General features: G+C 37.0%; 1 protein-coding gene across 1 annotated transcript in view; it reads left to right on the top strand.

The window, feature by feature from the left end:
• The window catches only part of LOC144967664 (DENN domain-containing protein 5B-like), a 60287-nt gene that overhangs the window by 1246 nt on the left and 37028 nt on the right, over nucleotides 1–22013 (top strand). Inside the window, exons 2-10 of the mRNA XM_078905191.1 lie at nucleotides 3613–3722; nucleotides 4520–4809; nucleotides 5377–5549; nucleotides 6780–6905; nucleotides 10764–10951; nucleotides 11749–12580; nucleotides 13867–14014; nucleotides 15493–15589; nucleotides 17841–17876. Coding sequence (XP_078761317.1) covers nucleotides 3613–3722; nucleotides 4520–4809; nucleotides 5377–5549; nucleotides 6780–6905; nucleotides 10764–10951; nucleotides 11749–12580; nucleotides 13867–14014; nucleotides 15493–15589; nucleotides 17841–17876 — 2000 coding nt within the window. The remainder of the gene's footprint in view (nucleotides 1–3612; nucleotides 3723–4519; nucleotides 4810–5376; nucleotides 5550–6779; nucleotides 6906–10763; nucleotides 10952–11748; nucleotides 12581–13866; nucleotides 14015–15492; nucleotides 15590–17840; nucleotides 17877–22013) is intronic.

The raw sequence follows: 22013 nt of genomic DNA, 5'->3' as shown, positions 1-22013 counted from the left end.
TTGGTGCATTAGTGCAGTAAAAATTGGTGCGCAAAATTAGTTCGTAGCGGATGCGAGACTCTGTGTGTGTGTGTGTGTGTGTGTGCGTGTGTGTGTGTGTGTCTCTTTCTTTTTTTTTTTTTCGGGAGTGCCTACGTACACGGTAACGGGGCATCTAGCCTCAGGATCTACGTACACGTAAACTGGTTTACCGTTGCAACACAAGCAATAGATGGTCCTCGCTGTCGTGACCGCGCGCGCTCGTGTGTGTGTGTGTGTGTGTTATTTTTTAAAAAATCAAAACAATTTTAACCATTAATGGCGAGATTCCATCTTACACTCCCCAAACTCCAGATCTTAGTCTTAATGTTATCATTAAAAGACAAGCTTTGCGATGTATAGTTTAATTGAAGCCCGAGTCGAAATATACTCTTACTACTGCTCTCTTGGTGGAAACGATCTATTCTGCATAAGCAATCTGGAGAAAAAAATCAGTGTCACTGTAAAAGGTTAAAATTTCACGAAGTACGCACCGTGAACACCGCTGTAACAATCCTTTGATCTACGTCATCAGGCAACCCATTGTTTCTTTCATCTTTTCCCATTCCCCCTTACTATCCCCCCCATTCCCCCGCCCATCTCTCTCTCTCTCTCTCTCTCTCTCTCTCTCTCTCTCTCTCTCTCTCTCTCTCTCTCTCTCTCTCTCTCTCTCTCTCCTCTCTTGTCATAGTGTTATCCCTTCCCCTTCCCATCTCATTGTAAAATGAAAACGTTCTGCTGTTTGCAGATACATGTATGATTGTTTTGTTTTTTCTCTCTCACTAGGCATTTGAAAAAAAGCAAAAACCTGAAAAAAAAAAAAACAACTTCACCTTTTAAAGGCGAATATCAATCTTACTTGGACCAAAAATAAAATCTTACCGTTTTCATCAAAAGACAAAAAAAACAAATTACAATTTAAAAACTTGAGCTTTTATATAGGGCAATATCCACCCAACGTGCTCAAAGCGCTTTTTATCAATATTCTTACTGCTCTTATGGTGGAAACGTTTTTTTTTTTTCTGCGTTAAAAAATAATATAAATGACGACTATTATTTGAAAACAAAAAAAATCAATGTCACGGGCAAAGGGTTAATTGCAGTACTCCTGCATCCTGTGAGACTCCTACGGCACTTGCTAATCATAAAAAAAGGAAATAGCAATCAACAATACTAAGTTGAAAAAAAAAGAAGAAAAAAAGGAGGAGGGGGGGGGGGAGCAAACCCAGTAGCAATGCAACCTTTTAGCGGCGAAATTTGATCTTTGACCTAACACCAAATCTTCTATCATCAAAAGACAAGTAACGGCAAACCTATTATAGACAATTGAAGTCCGAGTTGCGATAGTCTGACTACTCTCTTGGTGGAAACGCTGTATTCCCCGTTAACAATAATAAAGATAAAAGCAAACTACTATCTAAAAGCAAAAAATTAGCTTCGCTGTTAAGGGGTTAAGAACACCTGCAACTGCAACTGCCAGCATCCTTGAGATGTCTACGTCACCAAGGTCACCAATCGACACGTCTCCCTCTCGTCGGCATGCACCCCCCCACCCCCCACCCCCCCCCCCCCTCCACTCTCACGGTGGTGGTGGCGGCGGATAAAAAAGGCCTTTTTTTCTTTTATTCAATCAACTTGACTGCTGGTGGACCCCAGGCCTCTCTACAAGTCCAAGAAATAATACTCACTTTTTCTCTTCGCCAACGAAAATATCTACCCCCTACCGGTCTAATTATTTGTAGCAGACGACAAATTTCTCAAAAAGGTCACGTGACACTGTAAAAACAACACAGGAAGTCCATGAAAGCTTATTTACGACATTTCCTTTGAACCGTGTAAACAACAAAATTTCGTTTTCATTCGACTCAACGGGTCAGATTGGCCGGTATTTTTTAACGAACTAAAGTTCTGAAAAATCAAAATGTTTCTTAGAAAGTTGAAAGATGCTAGTTTTTGAAACAGAGGTAGGTTTTTAAAAAAAATCTTTATATTTTACGTGAATGCATGCTCAAGGCGAGTTGGACGTGCAGCTGAGGTTGGTAGGCCAAAGGCGAGGCTCTCAAGTAATAGTATATTTCGACTCGGGCTTCAATTAAACTATAAATCGCAAAGCTTGTCTTTGATAACATTAAGAGTAAGATCTTGAGTTTGGGGAGTGTAAGATGGAATCTCGCCATTAATGGTTAAAATTGTTTTGATTTAAAAAAAAAATAACACACACACACACACGAGGGCGCGCGGTCACGACAGCTTGTGTTGCAATTGCAATGGTAAACCAGTTTACGTGTACGTAGATCCTGAGGCTAGATGCCCCGTGACCGTGTACGTAGGCACTCCCCAAAAAAAAAAAGAAAGAGACACACACACGCTCACACACACACACACACACAGAGTCTCGCATCTGCTACAAACTAATTTTGCGCACCAATTTTTACTGCACTAATGCACCAAATTGCATACCTATCTAGGGACACTTTTTTCCGTATCTTTTTCTCAATAAACTTTTTAAAAAACCTTTGTTTGTTTTGCGCGGCACCATTGGACAGACGTAAAAAACACACGATTTAGCGAGGAATGAATCATGAAAATATTTAGGATATAATTTCAAACACAACTTTTGAAATTCATCAAGGATTGTCTAGTACCGAATGTTTTTTGATAGAAAACAAATGCATCTTCAAATCTAAACTGCTTTTGACGGTAAGCGGTAAGTTTTTTATTTATTTTTCTGTCCAAACGAATGATTTGTCCTGGTATAGAAGCTAAGTATTGGTAACACCGGCTCACCTCTCTACAAAGTCAAACTGAATATTGACAAATGTCAATGACAAAGAGATGTCAGTAATTCGTGTCCCATTGCCTTCTGAAAGTATCTGGACTTCTAATAGAAGTGTCGCAGCTTTATGGCTAATATTAAACGTTAAGTGACATTGTCATCGGTTGTCTTTTGAGGCTGAGGCAGAGATGCACCACGTCGTCTGTGGGAAAATATTTCCACTGTGATTTTGATATTATTAAAGAGGACATTTTTGTCATAAATTATCCAAGAAATTATAAATATAATGAGTTTGTTTTTATTTATTGTAATTTAATTCTGACTTGACGTTGTCTTAGAAAATCAGTAAAATCAAAGATTGCTTATAAAATACAGACATTGTCTTTGCTTGCTTTATTACTTTTATGCCCTACATTAAAATATAACTTCCTTTAGATTTAGAGCTTTATTATAAAATACAATTAATTATATTATAGTGGGCATAATATACACATGCACACACATGCACAACTGACTCTTTAATATAAGCCATCAGTCAAGTAGAAACAAATATCTTCACAGCAGAGAAGCAAACATGAATAGATAATAACAAAACAAATAATCATCAAGATGATGACGGTAGTCATGATGATCATGAATACTACGGGGTCGATGACGCAATGATGATGGTGATGATGATGACGAAGGTGGTGAAGCAGGTCATTGTGATAAAGCCAATATATTTGTTGTATAAGCTAACTATAAAATCATTGCCTCTAGCAAAATATTACAATAATAATAATCCATGTATATTTTTCCCTACATTATTTTTTAATCAGAAGAAAATGTGAGCTGTTCTCCACTTGAACGTCATTATAAATCAAGAATTCTCGCTCACTTCCCGGAGTCTGTCCCATGGAATCAATTTGATGCTGATGCCATTGGAATGGTGTGTACAGATTTGTTTGATGCCTGTGTGATAATTTTATATATCAATAATATCATTGTCAGAACATGCAGTTATCGAGCATTGCCTCAAGTCAATTTGAGCAGGTTGATGTGTTACATTTGAAAAATTCAAGGAAAGAATTTGTCTTCTCACATACATACATATATTTATTTTGTTCTGTTCATTTAAATTTGTCATAAAAACTCCTATTTATATTACTATTTAGAGTCTTTTTTAGAATGTTATCATTTATATAATGTAATATTTTACTGGTTTAGTAATTGTGATTCTCAAATTCTTGCATTTATCTAGATGAAATTTTCCATTTCTTTTCCCATTGTTAAAGAATATCAACGTCTTTCTGCAAAATGTCATTATCAATTTTCAGTGTACATTTCTCTAAACAAGAAATTATCATCTGCGAATAATCTTAATTTGATGTCAAATAGATATTTATCAATGCCGTGTATCTAAAGTAGAATAAGTAATGGTCCTGAAACTGTTCCTGGAGGTACGTCGAATATTACTGGTATTTCATTTGACTGTTCTGTGTACTCTTGCTGTTTGGGTCATATCTGGAAGACTTTATTTTATCCAATTTAGAGATTGGTCTGAAATTCCATACCTTTTAAGTGGTCAAGAAGTAGTGAGTAAATTAGGCTCTTGGCATTTAATCAATTGCTCAAGTTGTTATGGTTGTTATATAATATGTGATTCACACAAATGTCAAACAATTCAGATAGATTTATAAGTTAATATTTGTTATTGATGTTATACTGTTAATGTTATCCTTGCAGATGTGTTTGCCAAAAGGCTGTGGTTTCAAAGCCCAAAAGGAATCAAGGCTGCCAAAATTCCACTCATTTCTGATCACACGCGAAGACGGATCACGAACTTATGGATCTGCTTTGGTCTTTTATGAAGAGGTGACAAACAAGGATGTGCTTGATAGTATGCACACCCTGACCACAATGCATAGACGTACCATCCTGGACGTGGATGGGGTCAGCAAGCATTTCAACAGGAACAGAGACAAGCTGTTTGTCACCAAATGTATTTGCCTTGTCACACCATTACCCTTTGTCAGGTCTGTACAAATGTCATCCTTACCTTTTTACAGTTTCGTTTGGGTTTTTTTTGATTAATCATTATTTTTCCTGTTGACTTGGGACATATGACCCTTAACCTTAGGTATCTAAGTGCCAGGAGGCACATTTTTTTAAAAATGTATCTTTTATATATCGCAATATCCACTGTGTGCTCAAAATGCTTTACAAGTACAAGGGGTCCCTGGCCAACTGTAACACTTACCATGAAGGATGAGACATGATGCCTGTTATGCGATATTACAATTTTTTTCGGACAGACAACTCTGTTAACAGCCAGGTACTCATTTTACACCTGAGTGTGGTGAGAGAATGTGAGTAAAGAGCCTATACACCGAGCAAGACACATGACATCGATAGTAAAACCTGTGTAGTTCGCAATGTTTTCCAATCACTGACATTGTTTGCATTATGATGACAGTCCGAGAGGTGTGGTTATCTAAGGTCTATTGGGCCCCACTTGTAAAGGGTAAATATTAGATCCTGTTCCTTCTCTTCTCCCTTATTTTTGGCTCCCTAGAGGCAACACTTTCCAATTTGTATTCCAGGTGTTTTCGTCAATTCTTGATGCAGCTGTACGAGGCATCCACCAAACCAACACAACTCACCATGACTCTGGAGTCTTATGTGTTCAACTTAATTTATGATGTCCCACTACCTCCTGCAGGCAGAAGTTTGAAGTATTATGGCTGTTCTGGCCCCATTTGTATTTTACGACCGAGTAAGTTGTACATGTTTTTTTTATTTTTCTCCATCTTAATCCAGCAGTTTGTTGTTTTAATATGAGTAAGAAAAAAAATAACAATGTGAAATTAAATATAAGCTTCAATTTAATATACGAGTATATAGACGAATGAGATAATATGGTAGTGGCATTGTTAAGATGAACACCTTAACAAAGCCACTACTACATCTCATTCGTCTGTAGTGTTTCATTCATCCTATTTTGTTGGTAAAGGGGAAACCCGAAATGTCCATTTTATCTGTTTTCGTATCTTAAATTGAAGCTTATATTCCATTTCACATTGTTATTTTATTCTTCGAGCAGCAACATCGATCTCTGGTGAAGTCCAGATTCCCCCCCCCCCCCCCCACCCCAACCCTGTATCCTGTCCCCTGTCCACCCAGCAGTGATTGGGTAGCTGAGTCAGTTAGATCTGGTAGAAAGTACTTTGCAATAAATGAGTGTCCTATCCAAAAGGTATCTAGCAAATGCTATTGTCCATTTCACCCAGCGTGGCTCAGCGGTATGGTCTTTGCTTCGATCACCCTCTGCTGCGCTATGTGGCCTTTAGCAAGTCACCTCGCCCTCGCTCAATTTGCGGCGCGGCACTGCGGCTGACGTCTGGGTTATTCCAGTCTTCCCTTGGAATAACCCTAGAGACAAATTTCCCCTATGGGATGAATAAAGGGAAGTTTATTTTTTATTTTTTATTTTATTTTTGTTATAGAAACAAGGATAAACTGCAGCTCCATGGGCCCAGTGGCTCTGACGAACTACTTTAAAAGTCCAGGTGTTTTCAATGGTTTAAAAAAAAAGCCTTTTATGAAGCAGAGGACTGACAATTTCATGTGTTTGCTGAATAGAATGGTTTAATATGAATATTTATAAAGTAGGTTCCCTTGGACATACCATTCTCTATGTGCTTCACAATCAAAATGCTGTACTTATTCATCCAGCAGACCATATGGAAATAGATTTCCAATTCCCAGGTACTGTTCAAATAAAAGTGCATCTACCATATCAACTGATTTAAAAGAAATTGAGATTGGCCATATGAAATGTATTATCGTCAATTTTTAAATGAATCTGCTGGAGGAAAAATAAGCATAAAAATCTTCAGTTGTATGTTGTTGGGTTTTTTTTTTCTAGCAGAAGCGTTATCAGTTTATCATGTAAAATACATGCAGTTGTTTTCACTATCTGACATTGTAATTGTATTTATTTCAGGTCTGAGTGAGCTCCCACTATTTGACTACTCACTTTATGACATGTTTGAGTTGCTGGGTGTGGAGATCATTGTGGGTGTCTTCAAGTGTGTCCTCCTAGAACATCAGATTTTGCTTTACTCATCAGGTACTTAGTTGGCCTCTCTCAACATCATTTGGTTTGCAATGTAAACAGGATTGAATTTTGGTGTTGTTATTATTATTATTATTATTATTATTATTATTATTATTATTATTATTATTATTATTATTATTAATATTATTATTGTTATTATTATTATTGGTGGTGTAAATGTTGCTGCTCGAAGCTCGAAGAAATAAATAATAACGTGAAGTTGAATGTAAGCTTCAATTTAATTACAAAAACAGATCAAATGAACATTTCGGGTTTCCCCTTTATCAACAAATTAGGATGAATGAAACACCACAGATGAATGAGATGATGTGGTAGTGGCGTAGTTAAGATGAATAAACAAAACATTGGTTGGCAGGAAATATTATGCTCCTTTGTAAGGATCTGTTTTTGTAATTAGATTGAAGCTTACATTCAACTTCACGTTATTATTTATTTCTTTGAGCTTTGAGCGAAGGCAGATTTTCTCAGGCTCGGAAAAGAATTTTGCACTTAAACGAGTACGATTACTAATTTGATATCATCACTCAATGATTATTCCAACATCATTCGTAAATCAACCTTACACCTTAAAAATCTATTATCCTCTAACCTTGATTTGTACAAAGCAATTTGGCTTTTTATACACCTGCAAAATAAAAGGCTTTTCTCGAGCCTTAAAACCACCAAGGCCAAAAAGATCATATCCCTCACCACCCATGAATCCACATCTTGTCCTACAACTCATTCTTATATATCTCAACCCACCATTGATTTGCACCCCAGTGCTACAGACACCACCATGACCACTCTTCCCAACCAGAATAATAAACTGGTCACCTGCATCCTCCCTAGCATCAAATTGAGCCAGGCTGAAAAGACTGTCTTAGGCAAAGGACTCAAATTCGTCCCACTACGCAACAGTCTTGATCATATCCAGCAAGAAGCGGACATTCAACGTTTTATGCGTACCTTACGCCTCCGCTTCTACTTCAGCAGTTCTAATGGCCAAGACCCTCAGAGCGACAACTGTGATGACAATCCCTTTGTCCCATTCAACATCAAACATAACAACTGGACACCGAAGCCTGGCCAATGCGACACACTCGATGATTTTATAGCTATATCCAGTCGTCAGGTTAAGCGATGCAAGGTGCCACCCATCAAACGGAGTAATTTGACGAAGGAAGAGTGGTCCGCCATCCGCTCCCTCAGAAATAGAAAAGACATCGTCATCAAACCGGCAGATAAAGGGGGAGCAGTTGTCGTCTGGGATGCAGAAACATATAAGAAGGAAGCCCAACGACAACTAGATAACACCTCTTATTATGCATCAGTCCCGTCTGATCTCACCATCAAACACAACGACATCGTGCACAAATCCATCAACACACTTATCGAAGACAAGTTGGTGCCCAACAACTCCAAGATATTAACTCTGGCACCCAGCGAACTCCGCAATCCCTGTTTCCACATGCTCCCTAAAATACACAAAATGAAAAATGCCACGGATTTGCCCCTTGGAAGACCCATCTTTTCGGCCATTTCCTGCCCCACAGAAAAAATCTCTCTCTTCCTTGACAACATCTTCAAAAAAATCGTCATCAATCTTCCCACATATATTAAAGATACCAATCACGCCCTTCATCTGTTCCGCGACATCAGCTTCACACAACCCGACAATAGATTCATATTTACGATGGATGTCCACAGCCTCTACACCTCCATTCACCATCAAGACGGATTACAAGCCATCCGATACTTCATTGACAAACACCCATTACCCGAATTTAACGCCGATGCTATCATTCAACTTACAGAGTTAGTCTTGACTCTCAACTCCTTTGAATTCAACGGCCAATTTTTCCATCAGATCTCGGGAGTGGCCATGGGCTTCAAAATGGGACCATCGTACACCAATTTATTCATGGGACACCTTGAGTTTAAATTTTTCTCCCAATACGACGGCCACCAACCAGCTTTTTATAAAAGATATATCAACGATTGCATCGGCGTTACCAACATGACTAAAATGCAACTCAACAAATTCATCACTGCCCTCAACAACTTCCATCCCGCAATAAAGTACACTCATCAGATATCCACCACTCACGTAGCATTCCTGGACATCGCAGTTTCCCTCACCCAAAGTGGACTCATGACGTCTATCCACTACAAGGAAACGGACAGTCACAGATACCTTCTCTACCCGTCCTCACATCCCACCAAATGCAAGGGTTCAATTCCATTTTCACAGCTACTAAGACTAAGACGTATCTGCCAGGATGATGAGGACTTCACGGTAGAAAAGGATAAAATGCTTGACTTTTTCCGCCATTATCCTGAATCCATATTAAAACAAGCGGTTGACAAAATCCAAAACATCTCTAGGGAAGCTGCCATGAAACCAGTTGACAACAGTGACAGCAAAACAGACAGACCTATCCTAGTCATCACGAATCATCCACACAACAAGGAAGTCATCAAAATTTTAAAAACCAACTACCGTCAGATTCTTCAGGAGCATGTAGAAACGAGGGATATATTCAACAAACCGCCGCTAATCGCCTACAGACGGGACCGTAATTTGAGGGACATACTAGTTAGGAGCCACTTGACGATGGATATGGCTGGTAATCAACATAAGACGGAGCCTTGTGGACGTTGCAGATGCATGACATGCCCATACTTATTCGTGGAAAATTCCATCAAATTCCCGGATAAAGTGTGGTACATCCGACACTCTTTCACCTGCACGGATCGTAACCTAATTTACGCTATAATCTGCAAACGTTGCCACAAGACATACATGGGAGAAACTGGCAAGAGACTAAGCGACAGGTTTGGACAACATCTGCGGTCTATTGAAAACGACGAGGACAAACCTGTTGCCCACCACTTCAATGGGTCCAGTCATCGAGGATTGCACGACATCCAAGTTGCCGTCCTTCAGTTCTGTCACACCACTAAAAAACATAGAAAATATAGGGAGGCAGAACTGATACTAAAACTGAACACCCTTTCACCTCACGGCATGAACTCGAGACTGGACCTAATTTAAATATTATACTACCTTTGTCTCTTATAATAATAATAATAATATAAGTACTTACTGTTCCTTCTGCTACTGCTGCTGCCACAAATGATTATACTTATACCGACATCCCTTATTTATTATTTTTGTTTTTTATATTATTTGTATTTATTTTCAATTCCATTATATTTATTTTCCAACAATAGTCTACACGTTTTTATATTTCATTTTATATTTCATTTTCTAAACTGCATTACACAGTTCCTCCCCGCCTCCCATCTTTTCACTTAATTAATTGCACACTTTTTAGAAATATCTAGTATTCTATTCTAATTCGTGCTTCCTTACAAAGGAGCATAATATATCCTGCCAACCAATGTTTTGTTTATTCATCTTAACTACGCCACTACCACATCATCTCATTCATCTGTGGTGTTTCATTCATCCTGTTTTGTTGATAAAGGGGAAACCGAAACGTTCATTTGATCTGTTTTTGTAATTAAATTGAAGCTTACATTCAACTTCACGTTATTATTTATTATTGGTGGCGGTATTACAATTGGTTATTAATGGTATCATTTTATTTTTTGGTTCCATTTACCTTTTTTTTCTCACTTTCATCTTTGTTGTCACCAAATTGTACGAGTTATTGGATAAAGCCTAAGATGAGATAAACTTGGAAACTTTGTTTTAACTTAACACAGTGACCAGTTTATTGGGGGTTTTTAATGTATCTGGTTGAAAATAGAAATCAACCTCTTACAGACTTATTTTATCATTGAAATCTGTATTTGCATGTTCCTACTATCGAGTATATTTCCTTTTTTTTTCCTCGCCAGATTATCACCATTTGATGCTGGTTGCAGAAGGCATAAACACGTTGGCATTTCCCTTCATGTGGCAACTGGTTTATGTTCCCATCTTGCCAGCATCTATGCAACATTTCCTTGATGCTCCTGTGCCGTACATCATGGGCCTTCACAAAGGCATCGACAGTGACCGTTCTAATATGGTTTTACCCTCTGAGGTGAGTCGAAAATTAGAAGTAGATTTATGTCAGAAAAGTGGGTGGAGCAGGCACTTATTTTGACAATAACAAGAAATGAAATGAGTAGGAAAGTGCCAGACAGTACCAGTAAGGTTGCAGGTTTGAGCCCTCACCACTGCAAAATTTTTATTCTCTATTTGTCTTTTGGCACTTTCCTACTCACTTCATTTCTTGTTAAGTAGAGTTAGATAGCGAACTGAACAAGTGTGTATGAAAGGTGCCAGACAAAGCAAGAAAAAAGAAAATTACAAGAAAAAAAACACATCCCAAAAAATCAGTCGACCTCGACTGGAGATCGAACCTCAGACCTTCTGATTACCGGTTAGACGTGATATTGCTTTGTCTGGCACCTTTCATACACAGTTGTTCAGTTCTTGATCTAACACCGGTGCCTGCTCCTTAATTTCTTAAGTAGAGTTAGGTTAACTTAATTAACAAAAATGATATCTTTTATTTTCTCTTCACGTTATTAAGACTGCCATGCGATAACAGGACACTTTTTTCATAACAATGAGACCATTACAAATGCTTTAGTGACATGTAATGAGAATTTATTGTGGGTTTACATAACATACATGGAAGATCAGTTTACCATTTTTTTAAAATTGAGTTTTCTTTTATTTAGTTTGTTTTATTTTTATTTGTTTGGTTTTTTTTTTTTGGTTCTTTTACATTTTTATTTCTTTATTTTAAACTTACTCTAAGCAAGTCGTGTAAATAGAGAGCATTAATTTATTCATTTCTTTAAATGTTTTTGTTTTTGTTTCATCTCCAAGGCCAACATGTGTTTTGTGGACCTGGACAAGAGGGAATGGGAGTTCCCAGAAGATCTACCAGAATTTCCCTATGAAAACGAATTGAAAGGCGAGCTGACGGAAGTCATGACAAAATTTCAAAATCTCATCGGTGCTGAAAAAATTGAAAAGAATTTTTCCATAGGCCCTAAGAAAGATTACAGTCCAAAAACGTCATCTACATCTGCTTTACGCTCAATCAACACGTCCAATTCTCCTAAGAGGAAAGACGTTCTTCAGCAAAGTGAAGCCTGGAAGAAGATCTCTAGTCTTGCCAAAGAAACAGGCTTGTGGGACTCACTGGAGGACAAGATTGAAGACATCATTCTGGAAGACAACAACAGTGCATCCAACAAAACCAAGTCACAAGAAGACATCAACGTTTCTCAGCTCCCTTCGGAACCAGAAGGAATGACGTCTGCAGAAATCAATGATTTAAAATTTAATAACACTGTACGGGAGATATTCCTCAATTGTTTTGTACATATGTTTGCCTCGTATGAAAATTTTGTCATCAACCCATCCCAAGATCTAGAATCCTGGTTAAGTAATCGCGAGTCGGTTCACAGTTTTGATAAGGCTGCATTTCTCAGTGACCAGCCAGCTGCCCACCTGCCATTTCTATCCGCTTTTATCGAAACTCAAATGTACACAACTCTCATGGACAACAAGATCATTTCCCAATGGGAAGAGGCAGAGCCAAACTTATATTTGTTTGACCAACGGATCAAAGAGCTGAAGGAGTCTAAGGATGGGGTTTCCGAAGAGCCTCGTATCATTACATACAACCCCAGCCAATGCTTGGAGCAAGCAGGTAGATAATAGATACACAACTCTGAAATTTTTGTCCTTTGTGGTTTTTTTCTGGGATGAGAGTTCCATGTCTCAAGTTATTTGATTGGTTATTTCAGTTCCAGATTGTTCTATATTTAGGAGATGGTCTGAACAAACGAATTAGTAGTCATGTATGTCATGTTTTCATGTTTCTTTTTATTCTCGAGATTTTATTGTAAAGCGTATTGAGCCCTCCAATGGGAATATGCGCTATAAAAGCACAATTTATTATTATTATATTATTTCTAGTCTCTCCACCTGTTTATCTCGATCCCTTTACATTGAAGCGAGTGTTCTACCAACTGAGCGAAACTAGGAAAGATGATATTTTTTCTTTCTTTTTTTTTGTTCCTTTAGTAAAATGCTAATAACTCGATTCATAATTATTCTTTTTTTTTTAAAGTTTGCTTACATCTTTATATATTTCAGCAAGGCAGGGGGGGGGGGGGGGTATTGGTTGAGAGTTATTTTCCCATATACAAGTTGTCCCTGTCTATGTGATTTCATTTTTACCTTGGAATGAAATGACATACATCATTTAGTCTGGGCCATGGCTGAAGTCTGGTTTTGAGCAAAGAGAGTGTGTGTGTATGTGTGTGTTTATCAGTAATCTTTTAGTCAAATAAATAGACAGTTTTAAAGTATTTTGATTGCAATTGACATGTCACCTCATAATAACATTACAGTATACAATATTTTGTTGGCTTCAGTCACAAGGTATACAACTCAGGGAAAACCCAAGTATGAAGGAGATTTTTTGAAAACTACTGATGATATTATGGTCCATTGGACTTGTGGATTCATCAAAATATAGAATTTTCATAGATAATTTTACCTAATAATTATAGACATAGGGGGTCGCGATAGTTCAGTTGGTAAAGCACTCGCTTCAGTCACAAAGGGACCGAGATCTATCCTGGGTACCAGTCAAGATTTTTTTTCTGATCCCCCTGTCTACCCAGCAGTGAATGGGTAGCTGGGTCTGTTAGATCTGGTGGAGAGTACTTTGCAATAGACTAGCGTTCTATCCAAAGGATAGCAAGCAATTGCTATGGTCCGTTTCACACTATAGAAACCGGGATAACCTGCGGCTCCATGAGCCTTACGGCTCTGAAGGACTACATTATAGATATTGGTGCATTGTTAGTTGAAGAGTTAAACAGCAAGTTCTTGGGGTTGAAATGTTTGCAGCGGAAGCCATTAATATTTCACCATTATCCTTGGTGTGATGTCAATTATTTTTTTCCAACTGTCTTTCTCTCCCAGGCCAGTACATTGAGAAGAAAGCCCAAGGCATGGACTACACGGCTACTCGTCCCCATGAGATTGCCAGTCACATTTCTCCCAGCGAGTATATCGCTGGCATCTTTCCGTTACTCAGCACAGAGTTGTTAAACTCAGAACCTGCCAACAAGTAAGATAGGCAATCTGAGGAAATCAGTTATTTTTAGATCTTCATTCATATTTTAGATTTGCCTGTCAGGGAGTTAGACATTTTGTTAGACTCTTTATAGATCTGGATATTGGTTAATATTGGGCTAAAATATTTGAGAGGTTTTCAACAGGAGGCTGGATCGACTGTGCGGGTATGTGGTCTTGTGGTATGACACTCGCTTTCGGATGAAAAGGTCCTTGGTTTGAGCCTCGCTTGGTGCAAAGTTGAATCCTTGGAAAACGCTCTTTAGTCACATTCTCTCACCGTGCTCAGGCGTAAAATGAGTATCTGGCTGTTAACAGCGTTGTCTCTGTCTGAAAAAATTGTAATATCGCCTAACAGGTGTCATGACTCGTCCTACATGTTAAGTGTTTGTTGGTCATGGACACCTTGCAAAATGCTTTGAGCACGTTTAGTGGATATTGCATTATATAAAAGCTCACCTTTTTAAAATTAATTCATTTTTGCTAAGACTGTGTTGTATGGTTTTGTGGTCAAATGGGATGACAATTTACTTGGGTGACCTGTAGATCCATGATTCAGATCCTGCTGGGACAAAGTTGATTCTTAGAAAAGGTCTGTACCTTTATTTTTTCAACATACTTGGGTTGTAAAAATGTGTATCCATCCAGTAACGGGATTGTCTCTGTCAAAAAGAAATCACAATTGTGTCTTACAGGCTGTATGACTCGTCTTACATGCTCTGTGTTGTTGTTGGCTAAATATCCCATGTAAACTATTTGAGCACATTCGTGGATATTTTACTATAGAAAGGCTCACATATTTTAAAATGTAAGGCGTTTATTACTTAATGAATGAGAACAGATCAAGAATTTTTTTCACCTGGTGATCTTAAGGTCAAGAGTTGATATCTCAGGGGACATACTTGATTTTTTCTCACCAAGACTGAAGGGCTTCAAAGTTCTGTCCTGCTTATTCCAGAATTACTTCCCTTAGCATCTTCCTTCGGGTTGAATGAGATGCTCACGTGATAAATCTTGTCATGTATCTGCTAATGTACACCACACAGGGCTGATGATGATGATCTGTTAATGTACAGTCCTTGCCTAGATACATTATAGAAATTCAGGCCTGTTCTCAAATGCTGCAAGAGCTTGCCAGTGTGCAATGAAAGCTAGTGTGAATAGCAAAACACAAGAGTGTAATAAATGTTGTATTCTGTCTCCCAGATTATTTTGATTTCATTATATCGGATTAAAAGGGATTTGTTTTTTTAAAGGTGGTAATGTTATCATTTGTTGCCTGTGTTGTTTTATTTAAATGTAACGCTTGACAGTCACACATTGTTTTTGTTAAGTTAATATATTTATGCATTGGCATTACTGTTTATGGCATTTGTTAGATGATAAGGAAATCATCAAGCTGAAAACATTTAAAATGGAATTTGTCACATTCATCGAGTTGTCATTTTGGAAATGACTTTTCCTTCTTTGCAGATCAAAGTTCCGTGATAACGCTAAATGGCGCCGAAAAGATCGCCAGATGCAACATAAAGAACATCTTCAGACCAATATTGAACAAGAGCAGCAAGAGGTAATTGTTTTCTTTGCTTTAGTCCTTATTCAATCCATTTTCGTATCATAGACACCTTTTCTTTTACAATGGTTTGTCATTGATGTTGGATGTCGTAAGATTCATATTTATTTGACCATTTAACTCTGCTGTACAAAGACAAAACCATTATTAAACTTTGATGCAAAAAGTATTGACTTCAACTATCTATGAATTTCTATGAGGTCTCAGTCCTATAAACTTTGATACAAAAATATTGACTTCAACTATCAATGAATTTTTATGAGGTTTCAGTCGTATAAACTTTGATACAAAAATATTAACTTCAACTATCAATGATTTTCTATGTCTTAGTCGTAAACATTTTAACAAGTTGGTGTCACCTCAGTCCATTGATATTTGGAATCAAAAGTTTTCCAGTGAAAATGAACATTTTAGATTGTGATTTGTGGTTGTACGGCAGGATTGGTGTCGTGGATTGTTTGGTTTGACCCCATTTCTGTCCCACATGTTTTATGTCCCTGTGTGTACATTTGTTTTATTTCCCAAAAGATTCAAAAGAGTATATCACAGCATCATCTGTGTTTGCTTTCTATATCACTAGTGGATTGCGGTGTTACCCATATCATAGAACATTCTAGATCCTCATAGATAGAGGTCATTTGGTCTCTTGTTGATTTTGATAGAAAACAAAACCTTTCTTTTCCTTTATCTTTCTTTTCATCCCTAGACTTATGCTATTCATATTGGGTTTGAACCTGGTCTTTGTTGTGAGGAGTCCTAACCAGTTTTTATCCTCTTCATCTTTGTATAAACTGACTCTCAACCAATCTTGCTTGTCAAAGCGCTTGAAAAGACAAAATAAAAAGTTCCATTATGTGATTTATGTGTTGTATAATGTATTGAAATTCTATTTTATGTTGTTCATGTCCTTGTTAGTTTTCCTTCTATCAAAAAAAATTAGGAATATTTTATGTATTTTTACCAATGTTTACCCCTTATATAAATGTTTTTCTTTGTTGTTGATGTGTCATAGAGCATTTCATATATTTTTGATATAGCTTGCAATATGACACACACCGCTTGTTTAAAGCCAAAGCTTACAACTGATTTCCTTTGAGGAAATTGGAATTTGGAAATCACACTTTTTTCTGTGCAATCTTTTTTATGCATTTTGGCATGATATCCTCCTAACCCTTTGTATCCATGTGGATGCCGAGTCTGTATGGAATGGAACACATTTATTGGAAATTAAACAATAAGACATGAAGGAAAGGAAAATGATAGCGCTGCAGAGGAGAATTAGTTGTTTGCCTAATATTGGTGTTACCCTTACAGTCAGGATGTATGGAAACATTTCATGACAAAAATTCTGCAACAAGCCATGTCTGTTTAATCCAACTTTGGTTTTAACCAAATAGAATGCAGACTTATAAAGTTTCTGATCCAAGGCAGAAACGTCAGCTCCATCTATTTGTTATTTCTCATCATACACAAAACATTGGATATCTCCTAACTTGTTTATTTACCGAAACTTTTCTAAAAATTCTTTTCCATTTTCTATCCCACAACTGAATGAAATTCCTCTCTAAGCAAGAACTCAATCAGCATCTCATGTGCTTGATTTCCCAATTGTATCTGATCAAATTTCCTCCCAAGTGTATTCTTAAGATTGGAGTGATGTGAGATGCATCCTTGAACAGATGGTGAATATCTGACATAAAAGAAAAGCCTGCCATTGTTCTTTGTGTGTTACATGTACAGCTTTATTACAGTTCATTTCAAACATCTGTATCTTTGGGGCCTCCCTTGCGTCATGACTCAATAAGAAATATATGCTGTACATGTTTGAACATATCAGTATGTATTCCCAATGAGATGTGGTGTAATCAGCTGGTCACAAACTATTTTACCAATTTTTCTTTTTGTCAACCAATTAAAATGCAATAAAACCAGCATCTGATGATGTAGGGTAGCAACTTAGCTCGCATACAACATCCATAATTGAATGTCTTTGGAAGTGCCGTAATGTACATGTATCATCACATTTACAAGTGCTTTTCTCATCCCACTGTTTGCATTTTGGACCAAAATGAAAATGAGAATTCACCTCAGCATGTTTTCGTTTTGTTTTTGTTTGTTTTTATTTATTCTTGGCTTTGCCCAGTGAGACGAGAACTGTGAAATAGTTGTCCAGTCGCTCAAGGAGCTTGAAATGCATGAATTTGAATGCTTAACCTTTAACCTTTAACCTCCTCCAACTTTCTCCAAGGTCAAGCAGGATGCTAAGAAAACCAAACTATGGAATGTAAGTAACAAATTTATCTGGTGTCATTTAATACAGGGATTGTTTTGTTGAGAGTCGCTTGGGCTGGATTCGTCAGTCTGTTTGTAACAGCTGGTTAGACATCAAGGGCTGTACTACTTCTCATTATTAGTATTAGAAATCTTATTCTCTTTATAATTACCAAGTAACCAATGTATAATGTTATATCCCAATCGGATTCAATAGTCTGATGTCACGTGTGCCCAGCAACCAGCAGCTTTGTTCTAAACAAAGAAAATGTATACTCTTTATTCTTCATGCTAGCTTGAACTTTTTCACATGTCATGTGATCAGAATGTATAAAAGTCTAAGCATGATCAGATTTATAATGTTTTTCTCCTCTGAATACACTTTTATGCTTGTCGGAGAATTATTCCATAAGGCCGGTGATGGGGATAATGGCATCCGCCATTGTTCCGATAGTTTAAAACCAGTTTCTATGCGTCATTACGAGGGAAGTGACATCACGACTGTTGAACCCTATTGTAAAGGATCATGGGTCTAATAATCTATGAATACACCAATGTGTACAAGGTATAGATAGTAATAGAATATTTGATATGAGGTCATCATCCCACAACAAGTCTATTTTTGTTTTGTTTTTTAATGTTTTAAATTACGATCACAATCAACCCTTCTACCCTTTCATTTAAACCAGTTATTGTTTTTTTAATTTTGAGACATTAAAATTCAGATATCAGTTCATGTTATGGATATAAGATGGCAAAATGAGGTTGGGTGAATATTTATGGATTGGCCAGTAAAGAATATATTTAAATCTTCTCCTCAATATATTTGTCTGATCATAATATTTATATATGTAACCATAATAATAGATATTCGGTCATAAATCTTTAAACTTCTAATAAAATTAATTGTCCCTGAGAACGGGAGTAACCCCTTGCTATAGCTATAGGATATATATATATATAGTCTAGTAGACCTAATGAAAGATTTGTTCAGTGTACAATACAACTGCTTATCAAATATTAACCTTTAAATGTATAGCCAATAACTACTGTAGCTTTTAGTTAATTAATTGACAATATATTGTATATTCGTTGATTTCAACTTCAATCTCTCCCTACCTTGAACCCTTTATCTATCAACCCTTACTACCTTCCCATCTTTAAGTACCCACCCTGTCATTTTTATTAACTATGGAAACGTCGTCCATATGATTTTGTATTGATGCTGTTATAGAATAGAATCTCATGGAATATAGAATGTTATTGGTAAGACAATCTATTTTTACCAGAGAAATTAACTTATTAGAAGTGAGCTGATCGTTTCTCAAGTTGTTTATTACTAGATAAATAAATTGAGCTTTTATATTTTATTACTTTTTATTTATTTATTTTTATTACAAGGGGTCCCTGGCCAACAGCAACATTTAACATTTAGGTCGGAACATGACGCCTGTTAGGCGATACTACCAATTTTTTTAGGACGGAGACAACGCTGTTAACGGCCATATGCTCATTTTACACCTGAGTACAGTGAGAGAATGTGAGTAAAGAGCCTTCTTCAAGAACTCAACTATGCGCTCGTACCCAGGACCTTCCGATCCAAAAGCAAGTGTGATACCACTAGACCACATAGCCGCAATAGATAAATGAACTCATTAGAAGTGAAAAGATCATTTTTCAAGGTGTTTACATTTTAAAGTCATTTCTTATCTAACTTTCCCACCAAGTTCTTGCAGGGATGGAATTTTGTATAAATCGTATATTGATAAAGCTCATTGCTCTCATCTTTTTTTTCTTGTTTGGAGAGAATATCGAAGGGTTTTAAAGACAATCAGGCAATCCCCCCCCCCCCCCTTTTTTTTTTTTAAATCTCATATCGGTGTTGATTTCACATATTATTTTAAGAGAAAAGTTTCACATACTATTGTATCAGATTTTTTAAAACTATGGACAGAGAGCATAGCAATGAAGGATTTTACACATTATCATATGGGCTAAAATCAGGATTGATCCCAAAAACACTATGTATTTCTAGTTACAAAATATACATCTTATTTATCTTATAACTCATTAAAGTGAAGGAGCCCTGGTAACTCAGTTGGTAGAGCATTCGCTTCACACGCAGAAGGACCAAGATCAATCCCGGGTGCAGTCAAGATTATTTTTTTTCCAACCCCCCCCCCCCCCCCCCCCCCCCCCCCGTCCAATCAGCAGTAAATGGGTAACTGGGCCTGTTAGATCTGGCAGAAAGTACTTTGCAATAGACTATTGACCATTTCATGCTATAGAAACCGGGGAAAACTCCAGCTCCATGGGTCTTACGGCTCTGAAGGACGACTTTCAAAGTGACCATATGCCACTCATGATAGTATGTGGAGCCGGAGTTTTTCCTGGTTTCTATAGCAATAAGTAGAGTGATACACATTCCATGCACTATTGTCTATATTCAGAATACAAAAAATAAATTAAAAAGGTATCATATTTCCACAGACAAATGATTTGTTTAAAAAAAAAAAACAAGATGGCTACCCATCATTATATAAAGATTTTGACAAAGTTACTTGGACCCCGTTTTAAAAAATATATTAGAGACCCCATGGAGGTTTCTTATTATCTTTGTATTGAAATGAGATTTTTTTTCGGTCGTCAATCCTACAAGCCTGGTATAGCAAATCTGATTTGATTTTTTAAAAATTTCCAATGTTGATTGGATTAAGCTGTGGTTTGATGATTGTAATCCAGGTGGTCAAGTGGAAAGAGCTTTGCATTGTAACCTGAGAGACCCTGGTTCAAGCCCCTCTTTGGGCATTTGCTGTCCGGCTATGGGAATTTGGGATCAGGTTATAAATTCCCAATTTGGTCAAGAGTAAAATACTCATGATGCTTGTTTACCTTTAAAATTTGTGTAATAGGTTGTAAATCTTCTCTCAACAAATTGTTTTGTATCTGGAGTGGAGTTATTTTCTTCTTGAATGGAATTGTGCAATGATAAATGTAAGTGTAAGAATTATTTGAAGTGAATGTAAATATTTTTTGTATATAGTGCTGGTCCTTGATGCTCAGAGTGGGGGCCGGAGTTTATCCCGGTTTCTTTAGTGTGAAACAGACAATAGCAATTGCTTGTAACCCTTTGGATAGGATGGCAGTCTCTCGCAAAGTACTTTCCACCAGATCTAACAGACCCAGCTACCCAATCACTGCTGGCTGGACAGGGGGGTCAGAGAAAAATCTCGACTGCACCCTGGATCAATCTTGGTCCCTTTGATTGTGAAATGAGTGCTTTACCAACTGAGCTATTGGGACCCCTCAGCTCTAGATACTTTATTGTAAATGAAAAGTCCAATGAAAAGAAAATAAGTAAAATGTCAAATTCTGATTTATGTTGAAACCTTTTTTTTTACATCATTATGTTGAAGATTCAAACTTTTTGCCATAACCCCACAACTGTATTCCCTTTGCTTACTCCCATTTCTAACACTTGACACATCCCTCTCATTTCCAATTGACGTGTGGGGGGATTGACCATTAGCTTGGTGTGTTCAAGCTTTAAGCCGCACACACACACGTGTATGAAACTTGCTTTGATTAATTAACGTATGCTCTTAAAAGAGAGTCTGGTTGTATTTGTTTTGTTTTATTTTTAGTTTATTCTGAGAGGGGGGGGGTGGTTTGGGTTTTTTGTTTTTGTTTTTTGTTTTTTTAATAGATTTGGTTCGCATTTTTTAAAAATTATTATTGACGTTCTTTGGATTTTTGATTGTGAGGGAGAGAAGGTGTTATGACAGTAATTCGTCATCAACCAATCTAACAAGCTTACTAGATGAATATAAAATTCAATTTTGTGTCTCGTCATATTCACCATCATAGCAAACACATAGGGTAAGAAATTCAAACATTGATTAAATGACACAAACGCACAAGTTTTTTAAAAATACAATTTACTGTATTTAGATTAATAGCACTTGTTGAGTTAACCTTCTCTTCTCCATCCACACTTTAATGGATTTATTGATTTAAAAGTACTTAACCCTTTACAGGCAAGGTTCCATTGTCATCATATCTTTTCATTGTCACCAAAAGTGATGAGACTCAGTGGCTTTTATAAAGCCCGAGTTGCTTCACTTTTATGGCCTTCTTTATCTCTATAAAA

The sequence above is a fragment of the Berghia stephanieae genome, chromosome 3 (assembly GCF_034508935.2).
Source record: "Berghia stephanieae isolate SIO BIC M18660-M18661 chromosome 3, UCSD_Bste_1.3, whole genome shotgun sequence".
In the NCBI taxonomy this organism is placed as follows: Eukaryota; Metazoa; Mollusca; class Gastropoda; order Nudibranchia; family Aeolidiidae; genus Berghia; species Berghia stephanieae.
This window is presented reverse-complemented; position numbering and strand designations above follow the sequence as displayed.